At 38.6% G+C, this 12,936-nt stretch overlaps 1 protein-coding gene across 1 annotated transcript in view; it reads left to right on the forward strand.

The window, feature by feature from the left end:
- SPRED1 (sprouty related EVH1 domain containing 1) overlaps window positions 1-11,864 on the forward strand; it is a 63,310-nt gene extending 51,446 nt beyond the window's left edge. Inside the window, exons 5-6 of the mRNA XM_063332682.1 lie at window positions 337-495; window positions 6,596-11,864. Of these exons, the coding sequence (XP_063188752.1) occupies window positions 337-495; window positions 6,596-7,255 (819 nt within the window). The 3' untranslated portion in view covers window positions 7,256-11,864. The remainder of the gene's footprint in view (window positions 1-336; window positions 496-6,595) is intronic.
- Window positions 11,865-12,936: the final 1,072 nt, after the last annotated feature.

The raw sequence follows: 12,936 nt of genomic DNA on the forward strand, positions 1-12,936 counted from the left end.
GTAGGTAGAGAAGGCATAATCTCAGAGACTGGGTTAATCTCTCCTTCCTTAAAGAAGTTCCTCGGTCTGATTTGGCAACTGAGTTAAGGGCACGTATCTCTAATGCCCAAGTTGCGTACGCTCTGCAGAGAAGGAACTCTTATTTTGACTCACAGTAAAGAAAATACTTGCATACTTAAAAGTATTTTAAAAATGTGTATTTCAAAATACTTGCTTTTATAGGTGCTTCTTACACGTTATGTAGAATATTTGTGCATTTATGTATCAACTCGGTGGGTTTGGTGTGGTTTTTGTGTAAATGCAAAACCATTTCAAGGGAGTTTTTATGTATTCTAGACTACTCAAGAAAATACATCAGGTTCATTAATGAAAGATCACCTTTTCCAACACGAAACTGTAGTAACCAGTGAACCTTACAACGGTGCAAATTTAAGGCCTTCAGCATTTGAGGATTTCAACACCAGGAGAGCCTGTTTCCCTAGCCAACCTAACCAGGTAAGACTATCAGCAAAAGAAGCAGTTCTTGCTTTGCTTACTGCATTAATGGCACAGTGTGGAGTTTCTGACAAGAAAGCACTTTCATTCTAAGTCCCTGTATGTAGTATTACACTCTCAACTTCTTGAAATGATCGGTGTAAGCTTTGCAGATGAATTATTACGGCATTATTGTGGCAGAGGTAAAGCTTTGTGAAGGTATTTACCTCTGCTTGTAGTGCAGTGGACTACGTGAATAAATCTTCCAGTTTCTTTGAAGTCAGATTTCTGTATTACAGACCGCTGTATCTGCAGCCTTAAAAAGCTGTTCAAATTTGTTCAGAAAATGTTAATTGGCCTTGAGCTCAGTCTGGTTACGTGTATACTAATATTGTTTCGATTAGAAATATTGAAAAGTATCTTTAAAATTACTATCTTGGATGAATTACACAGTAGGGCACTTTTGCTAAATATTTTTAGTGAAACATTGTTTATGCTTTCTAACTGCCTATTTAGACTAAAATATTCTATTTCGGTCCAGAAAGGAAAACACTTTATCTGTTATGCATGAAAAGTATTAACCTATTGGTAAACAGACTAAAACAGGGGGGGAAAAAAAAAAAAAAAAAAAAAAAAAAAAAAACAACACTAACGTGAGGAAGGCTGATATACAGACATTTTTTTATAAAAGGTCATATTTATACAACATTAGCAAAGCAATGGAAACATACAACATTGGAAAGGCAATGTCAGCTTTTCTTTTAACAGTATACATTTTTCTTTTTTCTAAGCCTCAAAGAACTGACAATTTTTTGTAGACTGTAGAAGTAGACTTAATAGAGAGTTGGATAATAATTTGAGGGTGTTACCCCTAGAAGGAAACACATGGGAAGCTTTTTAGAATAAGCATAATAACAGAAGTCAAAGCTGAATGCAAGTTCAAGTAGTTGTGAACACATCATCAGAAAATGTTTCTGCTCCTTGAAATAAATCTTCTTAATACCCTCAGTCATGCTTGCAAAGAAAGATAGGATTGTATTAAAGTCTTGTATCAGCTGCTTTCTAACTGCTTTATTGGGCAAAAGAAACTGTTATCTGGAGAACTAACTAAAGAGCTTGAAATTATGAAGTGCTGATTTTTAATCATTGATTTGCTCCAATTATCTCTTTGTATAGGTCACCTCATATTTTTTCCTTCTCCCATTTACTTGCAAAGAGAATTTAAAAATTTATTAGAATAGAATAGATGGGTGATTAGGTTATTGCAGCTAACGCTCAACAGCTACAGTAACCACTGATGTCTGTGCTCTTACTCTTCCTTGAGTTGTAAAGAAAAGTGCAGTAGCCTAAAAATACCTTTATGTTTTAAGAGCGCATACAGAATTGGCTACTGAGAAAATTATAGTTTAAGCTGTAGTACACTGGGTAGTGCCTGTCTGATAGACATTAAATAGGAATTTCTTAGAAGTGCTAGAATTCACTTCTTGTAGACTGAAGTTATGGGAGATACCATGGAAATTTAAGGAGATATTCTTTAAGATATTTTTCTCATATCACCATGCATGGTCATCATCATCTCATGCACCACCTGCATCTGACACTCCATGCTTTTTGCATGGTCCTGTGGTGCACACATTTAGAATGTAGGCAAGTCAACAAAATCTCACATTCGGTATGTGCTCACACTGCACTGTCTCTGCTGAACTCCATGTATGTGACCATGTGGCACGGCAGATCTTGAGGTAAATACCTGTTTTGTTTCAATTTCGTATAAATAAGTTTGAACACTCTTACTCTGCTTACAAGTTGAACAGCTCAAGAAGTAGGTGCTCAAACTGAAGTGATTAATGACAGCTCGGATCTTTACCTGTAATACTTTGTTACTAAAAAATACCCACGTCCCTCAGTTCTTCAGCTCCTGATACACCAAATGTGTACTTAAATTTAGTACTTTGCGGTGATACATTCAGCTGCTGGTGTCCTCCTATGGTGGAGTTGCAAGCTGAGCAAAGTCAGGCAGGTCTGTTTGAGCAGAAACAGTGAAGGCTACAGTAGCAAGCAGGTGTCCTTGTCCTGTCTAAAAGTGCCCCCTTCAAGTAAGGTGTAACACCAGCGAGTTCAGCCATGTCAACAAAAATTTTCTGCTTAATTTCCAGTTGGCTAATTATGTTCATAATGAGATTCTCTCTGGAATTTGAGTTTGCTGAATATTCTTCCTCCTTTCCTGCTTTAGCTGTTCCACAGAGATGGCACTGAGTTGTGATTTTGAATGGCTCAAGGACTAAGTGTGTTATTCTCATTGAATTTTACTAGTATTTGTACCTAACTGAATCTGGATTGTGTGTTGTTCTTAAGGTTTCACGTACCTCATGCTTTCGTATAGGTCCCATTAAACCCCCAATATGTAGGCACTTTATAAATAAAGCTTTTCCAACATCTCTCCTGTTTGCTTGTTTTTCAGCATTTCCCACGTACTTTCTTAAAAAACTATTTCTTAACATCAATTGCATAAAGAACATAATGCTGCCTTGTTTGTAACATGTCAGACCTTAAGCGTTTTAGTAGGTGTTTGGCTGAGAACTTGAAAAAAGAAATGGATTCTATGTATGTGGTGTGTTCCACTCAAACAAATAACAAGCCTTCAAAGACTGAGAAGAGCTCAGATTTTGTAGTTGTTAGTATTTGTAGTGATCTTTAACGGCTATTAGCTGTCTGGCTAATGGGAGGTCGAGGGTGTTTTTTTCGTTTGAGGTTTTGGGGTTGTTTTCTTTTAAACAATGGGTTTTATTTAATGTCTTAAATGCATGCATAATATTCTGTGTGGACAGTGGGGTAAGGATCCTTTATGCCTGTAACATACGGAATTGACATTTTTGTTGCTTTTTCCCTTAAATAAATTTACCCTGTTAACTGTTCAAAAAAGCCAATTAGCCATAGCTAGTTACTGATGCTAAAACAATAGGCTCTTTCTCTTCTTTAAGAACAGAATAGAGTTGAGAAGCATTCTGCTTTTATAAGCAAAGGGGAGGCCTGAGTGCTTGCATCGGAGCCTTGGGAAGTATGGAAAAGCAGTGATGGTAGCTGAATAGGATATAACCTTTCTTCACCCTGTATCCTCAAGACCTTGTGGAAGTCCAACTACGTGGCTTGGAGCCAAGAAAAAAAAATTACTCTTGTTAGCATACTCCAGTTGAAGCTCCCAAGGCAAAGCAGCTCTAATTACAGTTCTGTACTTAAAATATATCACGCAAGGATTATCAAGCAGGGAAGTGATGGTCAGAGCAGGCTACAGATATTCTTACATAATGAGAAGCTGGCATATTTTAAGAAGCAATTCCTTCCTCTTTCCCAGCTGCCTTCCCTTTTCCCTCCTCTGCCTCCTACCCTAAAACCAGGGCATGCAGGCTTTAGTGTGGTAGGGGCACAGACACGTGCAAAGTGGGACAGAAGTCTGTTAACTTAAAACACCATCTTTAGTAGTTTGTTGTTACACGCTGCAACAGATTAGGAACATACAGTTCAACTGTTGTCCTAGACTATAGAATGGTGACACATTAATTCTTACTAATTTGATCCGTGCTAATAAGGTAAACACTCTCAAAGCAGCGATCCTGATGCCGAAGTTGCATTCCCAAATAATTCATGATCCTGGAAGAATTTGTAATGCTAATGGGTATGGGAGTGATATTTTTCAGTCTTTTCTGTGAGATGGTTTGCAGTCTGTGTGTGCACTTGACAGGAGAAAAAGGCGGAATTTGACTTGAAGCTCGCTTATATTCTGGCTCCGATTATAATAGCCCTACAGTGTAGGAAAATAATTGCCTGTCTGTAAGGCAGGAATACTGGGACATACTGAGACTTTTGCTTTTTTGCTGCACTATCTGCTATTTTCAGGAGCTCCTTCCGTACACATGTGCTAAATTTTTATCCTGTCGTTGTTTGCACCTTTTCTTGAAAGCCACTTGTAATGCGATTTCAGTGGCATTTAGTGTCAGTCCACTCTTACACTTATATCTAAGGTCTGCGGTATTTTGTTTCCAGTGATTCAGATTTGCCACCTTCAACAGCTTTTTCATGCCCCCATGCCCTTTCGTCATAAGGCAGAATAAACAAGAACTCTGTCTTATCTCTCTGCTCTTTCTTTTGTGTGTTTAGCATGTTCCTTCTTACTTGTCTTTTGAGGTAAAAAGTCTTGAATTATGGTCAGTTCGTTACAAGTTGAGAATTTAAAAAGTACTTAGGTGTTTGCCTGCTGGTGTCCTAAACTAATCGATTTAAGTACTGTATATTAGCTAAGGGGAGATATATTTAGAAGCCACTGTTATTGATTGATGATGCTACTGAGTAGTATTCTTCATGTAGCAAAATCTTTATCTAGAATACAGCTTTGAGAATAAGTAACCAGTATTCAATACTCCTGCTGCAAAAGTGGAGGGAGTTTGAAAACTTAGATCAGGAATAAAGGAAAGCTTCTCCTCGATAATACGAGTAACTCTGAGTGTATCAGGGTGTTAATCCTACAGCAGTGGATCATCACTGACATGAAATGTCTGACTAATCTGATAGCCTTCTATGATGGCATGACTGGATGGATAGAAGAGGGGAAGGTAGTAGATGTGGTCTACCTTGACTTAAGCAAGGCGTTTGACATGGTCTCCCACAGCATCCTCATAGGGAAGCTTAGGAAGAGTGGGTTAGATGAATGGGCAGTAAGGTGGATAGATAACTGGTTGAAAGGCAGAGCTCAGAGGGTTGTGATTAGGGGCACAGAGGTCAGTTGGAGGTCAGTGATGAGTGGTGTTCCCCAGGGGTCAGTACTGGGTCCAGTCTTCTTCAATATATTCATCAATGACCTGGATGAGGGGATAGAGTGCACCCTCAGCAAGTTTGCCGATGAGACAAAGCTGGGGGTGTGGCTGACACACCGGAAGGCTGTGCCGCCATACAGAGAGACCTGGACAGGTTGGAGATCTGGGCAGAGAGGAACCTTATGAAATTCAACAAGGACAAGTGTAGGGTGCTGCACCTGGGGAGGAATAACCCCATGCACCAGTACAGGTTGGGGGCTGACCTGCTGAAGAGCAGCTCTGTGGAAAGAGACGTGGGAGTCCTGGTGGACAACAGGATGACCATGAGCCAGCAATGTGCCCTTGTGGCCAAAAAGGCCAATGGCATCCTGGGGTGCATCAAGAAGAGCGTGGCAAGCAGATCAAGGGAGGTCATCCTCCCCCTCTACTCTGCCCTGGTGAGGCTGCACCTGGAGTACTGTGTCCAGTTCTGGGCTCCCTGGTTCAAGAAGGACAGGGAACTGCTGGAGAGGGTGCAGCAAAGGGCTACGAAGATGATAAGGGGACTGGAACACCTCTCTTATGAAGAAAGGCTGAGGGATTTGGGTCTCTTCAGTCTGGAAAAAAGACGACTGAGGGGAGATCTTATCAACACTTATACTAAAGGGGTGGGTGTCAGGATGGATGGGGCCAGGCTCTTTTCAGTGGTGCCCAGGGACAGGACAATAGGTAACGGGCACAAACTTGAGCATAGGAAGTTCCACCTAAACATGAGAAGGAACTTCTTTACTTTGAGGGTGGCAGAGCATGGGAACAAGCTGTCCAGAGAGGTGGTGGAGTCTCCAACTCTGGAGACATTCAAAACCTGCCTGGATGCGTTCCTGTGCAACCTGCTCTAAGGTGACCCTGCCAGATGATCTCCAGATGTCCCTTCCAACCCTATGGTTCTATGATTCTATGAAATCAGCAAATTCACATAAGGTGTAATTGATCTCTGGAATTAGTTGCTATTTTAACATCTTAAAAACCTGAATTTTGAGCATAATTCAAAGAGCAGTATCAAGTTTTATGTGGATACCAAAATATCCAAAGCTGTTATGAGGTACCAAAAAGTCAGGAAAGAATACTAAAGCTTATGGGTTTAATATCAGGCAAAAGGTTCATTATTGTGGGGAAGTCGGTAAATTGTACTAGTGAGAAAATAAGCTGAAGTTTTTATCTTCAGCTAGCAAGGAAAAAAAAAGTGTGTTTTAATTTTTTTAATCTAAGTTTTACATTCTGGCCATAAATTTGGGACTTCGCTATAGTAAACTTCTCTTGCTTTGCCATTTCAGGTCCCGCTGAAGTCAATCAGACACGTTAGTTTTCAGGATGAAGATGAAATCGTTAGAATAAACCCTCGTGACATTTTGATACGTCGTTATGCAGACTACAGGCATCCTGACATGTGGAAGAACGACCTGGAGAGGGATGACGCAGACTCAAATATACCATTTTCTAAATCAGACAGTAAAAAATCTGACTATTTATACCCGTGTGGGGATGGAACTAAGTTGAATTCCCTGAAAGACTCAAAGAGTTCTGTGGTATTTAAAACTCAGCCTTCCTCATCAAAATTTAAAAACTCCAAAAGAAGAAAAGAGGATGGTGAGCGTTCCCGCTGTATATACTGCCAGGAAAGGTTTAATCACGAAGATAATGGCAGAGGAAAATGTCAAGATGCGCCAGATCCTATTAAAAGATGTATCTACCAAGTTAGTTGCATGCTTTGCGCAGAGAGCATGCTGTATCACTGCATGTCAGACTCTGAAGGAGATTTCTCTGATCCTTGCTCGTGTGACACTAGCGATGACAAGTTCTGCTTACGCTGGTTAGCGCTGGTGGCACTCTCGTTCATTGCACCGTGTATGTGCTGCTACCTCCCCTTGCGAGCATGCCATCACTGTGGTGAGGTGTGTGGGTGCTGTGGAGGAAAGCATAAAGCTGCGGGATGAGTCGGTCGCGTGCCAAACAGAGCTGAAAAAATCTTTGTTTCCAGGAAGCATCTAACTTGGATTTGTGGAAGCTTTTTGGCAAGCCGAAGGGAATCTTCTTTCATGTAAGAGATGCTTGATGTGGAGGAAGCAACAAGACTTGTCAGACCTTGGCATTTTACAAGTGCTAGCCATGCCTAACTATTTCCTTTGAGCGCGTGGCGTTTGTTGCAAGTTGGGAAGGAGATTTTGCAGAGGAAAGCCTATTCTTATTATTGGCTATAAAATGAGTATATAAACTATGATTATACTAAAAGGGATTAACTTTTGCCACTTTGTACATTCATGGTTTAGGTGAGGGGGCTCTTTTAAAAGGATTAAAACTTACCTGAGGGGAAATTTTAACTAAAAGTGCACTAGTGACAGTTGATTTAAGATTAAGAAAAGTTAATACTCGGCAAATGAGAAGCGAAACTGATTTTAAGTGCAACTAAATCACTTATTAATAGTTTTTTGGAAGCGACTTTATGTATAAATAACAAATGTTTATATTTAACTAAATGTGTAAGGTACGAATTATTACATGTTAAACTTTCCTTCCCTCTGATAATAGTAGGTATGGACCATATCTACTGTCACATTCCATGGTAGTATTTTAAATATTTAATTAGTTAATTTAGTCGCATTTTTATTCCAGATGGAAAAATTGATATTTTCAGTCCTGTTTCCCTTCAGCTACAGTTTGTGTTGAGTTGTATCCATACATTCTGATAATCTAAAAACCTTTAAAATATTAATTATTCTAGTCTTGAGTGACCAATATTTTTTTGTTAAGCACAGATGTAATTGTCTAAAATGTTCTTGTTAGAACATAACATTTATTTTTATATATAAATGACTTTGATTTCAACATAATAGCAAAAAGGAAGTTGTTTCTGTTGCTCAACCAGCAAGTTGTTTTCTTTTGGGGTGTCCTCCAAAAATACTTTATTGCATATTCAAATGTTCATTAAGCAAAAGGTACATTAAGGCAGTTGTAACAAATTGTCATCAGTGTTCTTGTTTATCCTTCTGTTAAACTAGGATCCTGTTCAGCTGTTTATCAAGTACTATGATTAAAACAAAAGATTAATAACAAAAGTGAAATTGTTTTCATTATTTTGAACTGCAACTTCTTCTTATTTGAACGGGCAAGAACAAAAGTGCTGTGTGTTGTGTTCAAAAACAACAACAAAAGACTTAGCTTGAGAAATAAATTACAGCCCAGGCAAAACTGGAGTGAACTTCTTAATTGAGGAAATTTGGAGGGAGGATGGGGGTGGGAGCGAGAGAGAGAGTGTATGTGTGTGTATGCACGGTGGTATATCGTGTATGATACTTGTTATGGCTTTGTACTTGCTAAAGTGTTTAACTTTCAGAGAAAAATTAACCGATTAACCCATAGAGAATTTTTTAAAACGTTACATGCTTTGCTCTGTCATGAAGTCAGAAACATTTACTTCTTATTAAAGATTCATAAAACACTAAAAACAGACGTAATTCATCAGCAGAGGTGCCTATTCGATATGCTGGCTGGAGTGGGACAGACTGTCCTCAGTTATACTTTGTTATTAAACAAAAAAAAAACCCAATTGACTTTAGAAGATGCACATGACTGACTTTTCTCACTTCCTATGCATTTCTTCAGTATATTTTGTGTCATTTTTCCTTCTGCATGTGTCAGTGCCCTTAATTTTCCTTTGTAGCCCAGAAGTAAAATGAGCAAGTGTATATAACACTATCTGTCTGTAAAATACTTTTTAAAAGAAAACATTTATATTTATATTACAGCTTGAATTGACCACCTTGTGTACATAGATCATCTCAAAGTATTATTTCACATTGAAAAGAAGACAAATATATTGATAACTGTAGAAGTTACGGAAGAGCTTCTAGTTTTGTATTAAAAGTTGATTGGATGAATTAAATCCAAGAATACAACATGGTAGCAGCAGTCTTGGTTTTTACTGTTTGTATATTTGAAAGCTGCTACTCTGGTTGGTTTTCATGCTTCACGCGTTTTCAGCTAAACTTGGTTGCCTAGAATAGACTGTTAACTTTAAAAACAACTTTGATAAAAAAAGGTGATGTTTTTCCAGTGAACAAGAGGAATTCAATATTTGTAAGTGCTAGGTTCCTAATTCAAGGTGAAGAGAGAGGTGTGAACAACCGAAGAAAAGAACTTGCTGGCTGTATAGGAAAATGCTGTAGAATCATATTGTGTACGTACTTCAGGAAGAAACGAGCTTAACAGTTTCCTCTGAGCACTATTACAACATAGCGAAACTCCTGCTCCTGTACTGTATTTTATACAAAACACATATGCTTTAATATCTTTATTGAATGCGTGCGTTAATATTTTCCCCTTGCATTTAGCCACTTTGCTGCTGAAATGTTTTCAACCTTTTGCTTTCCTCTTTGAAGACTTGGCCCATCTGAAAAGGGTCACTGAACTGACCTGTGTTCACTTTTTCTTCTTGCGCTGGAGGCGTCAGCCTGCGTGCCCGGTTTGAGAGCGACTAAAAGAACTGTGAAGATAACGCAGTTAGGTAAGGGTTGGGTTTAGTAGGACGCACACGTACTTTTTTTTTTTCTTCTGATGTTTGGGATCTTACCCACTGTTGCAGTTAAGAGATGAGTAGTGGAAGGTGGACATACAGCAAACCCCTTCCAGAACGGGCTCTTACGTCCGTGCATCTCTTGTTTTTGACGGCACAGTAACATTTGTTCTGTCTCTTCTGAAATACTTTCTTAAGCATTTGGGAAAAGAGAAATTTCTTCCCCAAATCCTTACTCCTCCCCTTGCCCTTAACATCTGAACTGTAGTTTGTCAGGCGTGTAGTAGCGGAGCTTTGTGTTGCTTGGAGGGGAGGCCCGAGCCTTGGAAACCATCGCAGAATATTAAGTCCCTCACTTGTTGAAAGACTCAGTTACCGTGAAAATTAAGTATTTCCCTCTGACAGTGGGGGAGGAAGTTAAATGATAGTGGCACTCGTGCACCATCTACTGGGGGAAAACCATTCAGCTGCATTCAGGCATGATGTTTGATTACCTAGTAATTTAACTGCCTATCGGTGCACTACTTTATCTAACTTACTATGCTCATACTTAAAAATACGTTAAGCTTTAGTTACGAATTTACAAAATAGTAATTTGAACTCTTACTGTGATTCTTTATCTCATTGTGCTGCTTAAGTTTCAGTATTAATACTGATTGAAAATAAAAATGCTTTAACCATATGTTTTCATAGGTTTAAAATAGTTACGATGGCCTATTACACAAGAGCATAAAAATCAGGAATGAAGTGACAATTCTTTTCATTCTGTCACTGGGTTCATAAGAAAGATTGGGGGGTTTATTATTTTTATTTATTTACTTATTTTTCCCCTTGAAGTTCTTTCCCCACAGCAAAGTGATGGAGTTTTGATGTTCGTGCAGAGGGAATCCGGCCTTTTGGCTTGTGACACGAATCAAGTTTTGAGTATGCGCAGGTGGGTCTGTGGGCTCGCACACGCGATTCAGTAGCTGTGTGCAAGATTACAAGCAATATTCTGACAATAATCGACAACTACTATGGTAACTGTTTAGTAAACAGCAGAAAATGATGGCATAAAACTCGGATGCTTTTCCAGAGCTTATTTCCAAACATTCTTAACCAATGCAGTTTCCTTTAGAGAAACAAAGGTGTTTTGAAGAATGTCTTAATATTGTGTGTTGGAATATAACATTCCATTTCAGATGTGTTCTCTTCAGAACGATCTGTTTGTGTGTTCCTGGAGGATAATGTTGAACTCCTGTGTAAATAATGCACAGGTTTAAATTAGACTTTAAATCTTTTCAGAGCTTATGGCAGCCAGTGTGCAGCCAGTACAGTGATACATTCATATTAGTAAAATGAAGATCGAGGGTGGTGGCTGGCAACAAAACAGTAACTTGAACAAGATGCCTTATGGTACGGTTAGTCCAGCAGCTGGGTGGATAAAACTTCCATTCCCTTTGGTGCGCTGATAGATACAAGGAGGGTTTGCGGGGAGTGGGGGGGAGACCAGTGCATTGTTGGGGTTTTCTTCCTGAAAGCTTCTCTCTCTTAATTGCAAAAGTTGTGGTCCATTTAAGAAATCAAAGCATTTGGTGAAGAAGCAGCCTTCACGTTCAAAGCTGCAGTATAAGCTGTACATAATTTTCCTTCTTCCGCTTGGTGCCATTTGCTTTCTACCCTAATGACCTCCAAGTGCCTCATGTGTATATTGTTTCCATTAAACCTCAACTGCTATTTCTTTCTACTAAATGATGTACAATTTAGTTAACTCATCCCATAGGTGTTTCCTTTATGAATATGAATATAGCTTGTTACTTTGAGTAGATACTGTAAATATGCCTTTAAGTTTGTAACTGGTTTGTTACATCATATCCTTGTAAGTTGACGTAGCAGATAACACCATAAAAATTGTTTAAATGTTTTTTTCCTGTAATTACCTGATTAAAACTATCTTGAAATGAAACAACTGACATGTTTTTCCATTCTGTGTTGGGATTACTCAAAACACTGTGTATGAAATCAAATGTTGCAGCTGAAGAACAGAATAAAGAGATGTAAATACAGGTTAATCATTTTGCCATAGTATTCTGCTTTCTGGTTAAGCAAAATGTTAATCGGATCATTTTATGATTTTAAGACTGGTCAAACAAACATTGTATTACCTTCAAGCTCCAGCATCTTTTCATTGGAAGAACAATTTTTAAGAGTTGCTATAATGTTTTAAACAAAAACGTGCTTGTACCAGCTTGCTTTGTACCTACAGCAGTACGTGTCCTGGACATCATGCTATGGAGGTCAAGATTCCTTCACATGAATCGTGTTTGAGTTCCCGCTCAACCCCACCGCAAAAATGTGTTATCTCTGAATATAATTCTGAGCTTTGTGCAAGTTAAAGTATAAGATATACACCAGAAAGGGAAGGAAAGCTAATCAGTCCAGGAAGAAAAATGAAGATGAGCACGTAGAAATCTGTGAGACGCTAATTTGAAAGCTCAGTGGTCAGGCTTCAGGATGGATTATTCGAAATTGAATTGTCTTTGCCTCTGGCTTTTGCAAATGTTTTCTTACTGGTAACAACTGATCAAGTAATTCTCGCTGTTCATCTGATCAGTTTCTAACTTGAAGAATTTTATTATTGCTGGGTGTAATCATTACACGGACTATTAACTGTTGATACTTGAGCTTTTAACTGATGATTTGAAAATGCAGCTCTACCAGAGAGAGGAAACAGGCAAATGAATTAAGTGACTAATAAGGTGAGGGGTTAACAGAGAGTATTATAGGACTATGTGAAGACCACATATGAGAACCTGACTCGGCATTAAACATGGTTTCATAAAAATTGAAAACCTAGTATTAGATCTTGGACAAATTTACCTTAATGTCATAGATAATGCACAATTTTCTAGTTTTGAACAAGAAAAAAAAAAGATAGGTAAGGGGCTGGGTTTTGGGGTTTTTTTGACAGTTAAGTCAAACTCAGTTGCTGGGGTTCATAAATTAAATCAAAAACTGAAGTTAATCCACAGACTACAGTCTGTAGACCACTGTGGCCAGTCTCTAAAGAGAGTTCATAAAAATATCCCAATTTATCCTTGTCATATAGCAATTAATAATCAGTAC

This window comes from Chroicocephalus ridibundus, chromosome 4 (genome assembly GCF_963924245.1).
Source record: "Chroicocephalus ridibundus chromosome 4, bChrRid1.1, whole genome shotgun sequence".
In the NCBI taxonomy this organism is placed as follows: Eukaryota; Metazoa; Chordata; class Aves; order Charadriiformes; family Laridae; genus Chroicocephalus; species Chroicocephalus ridibundus.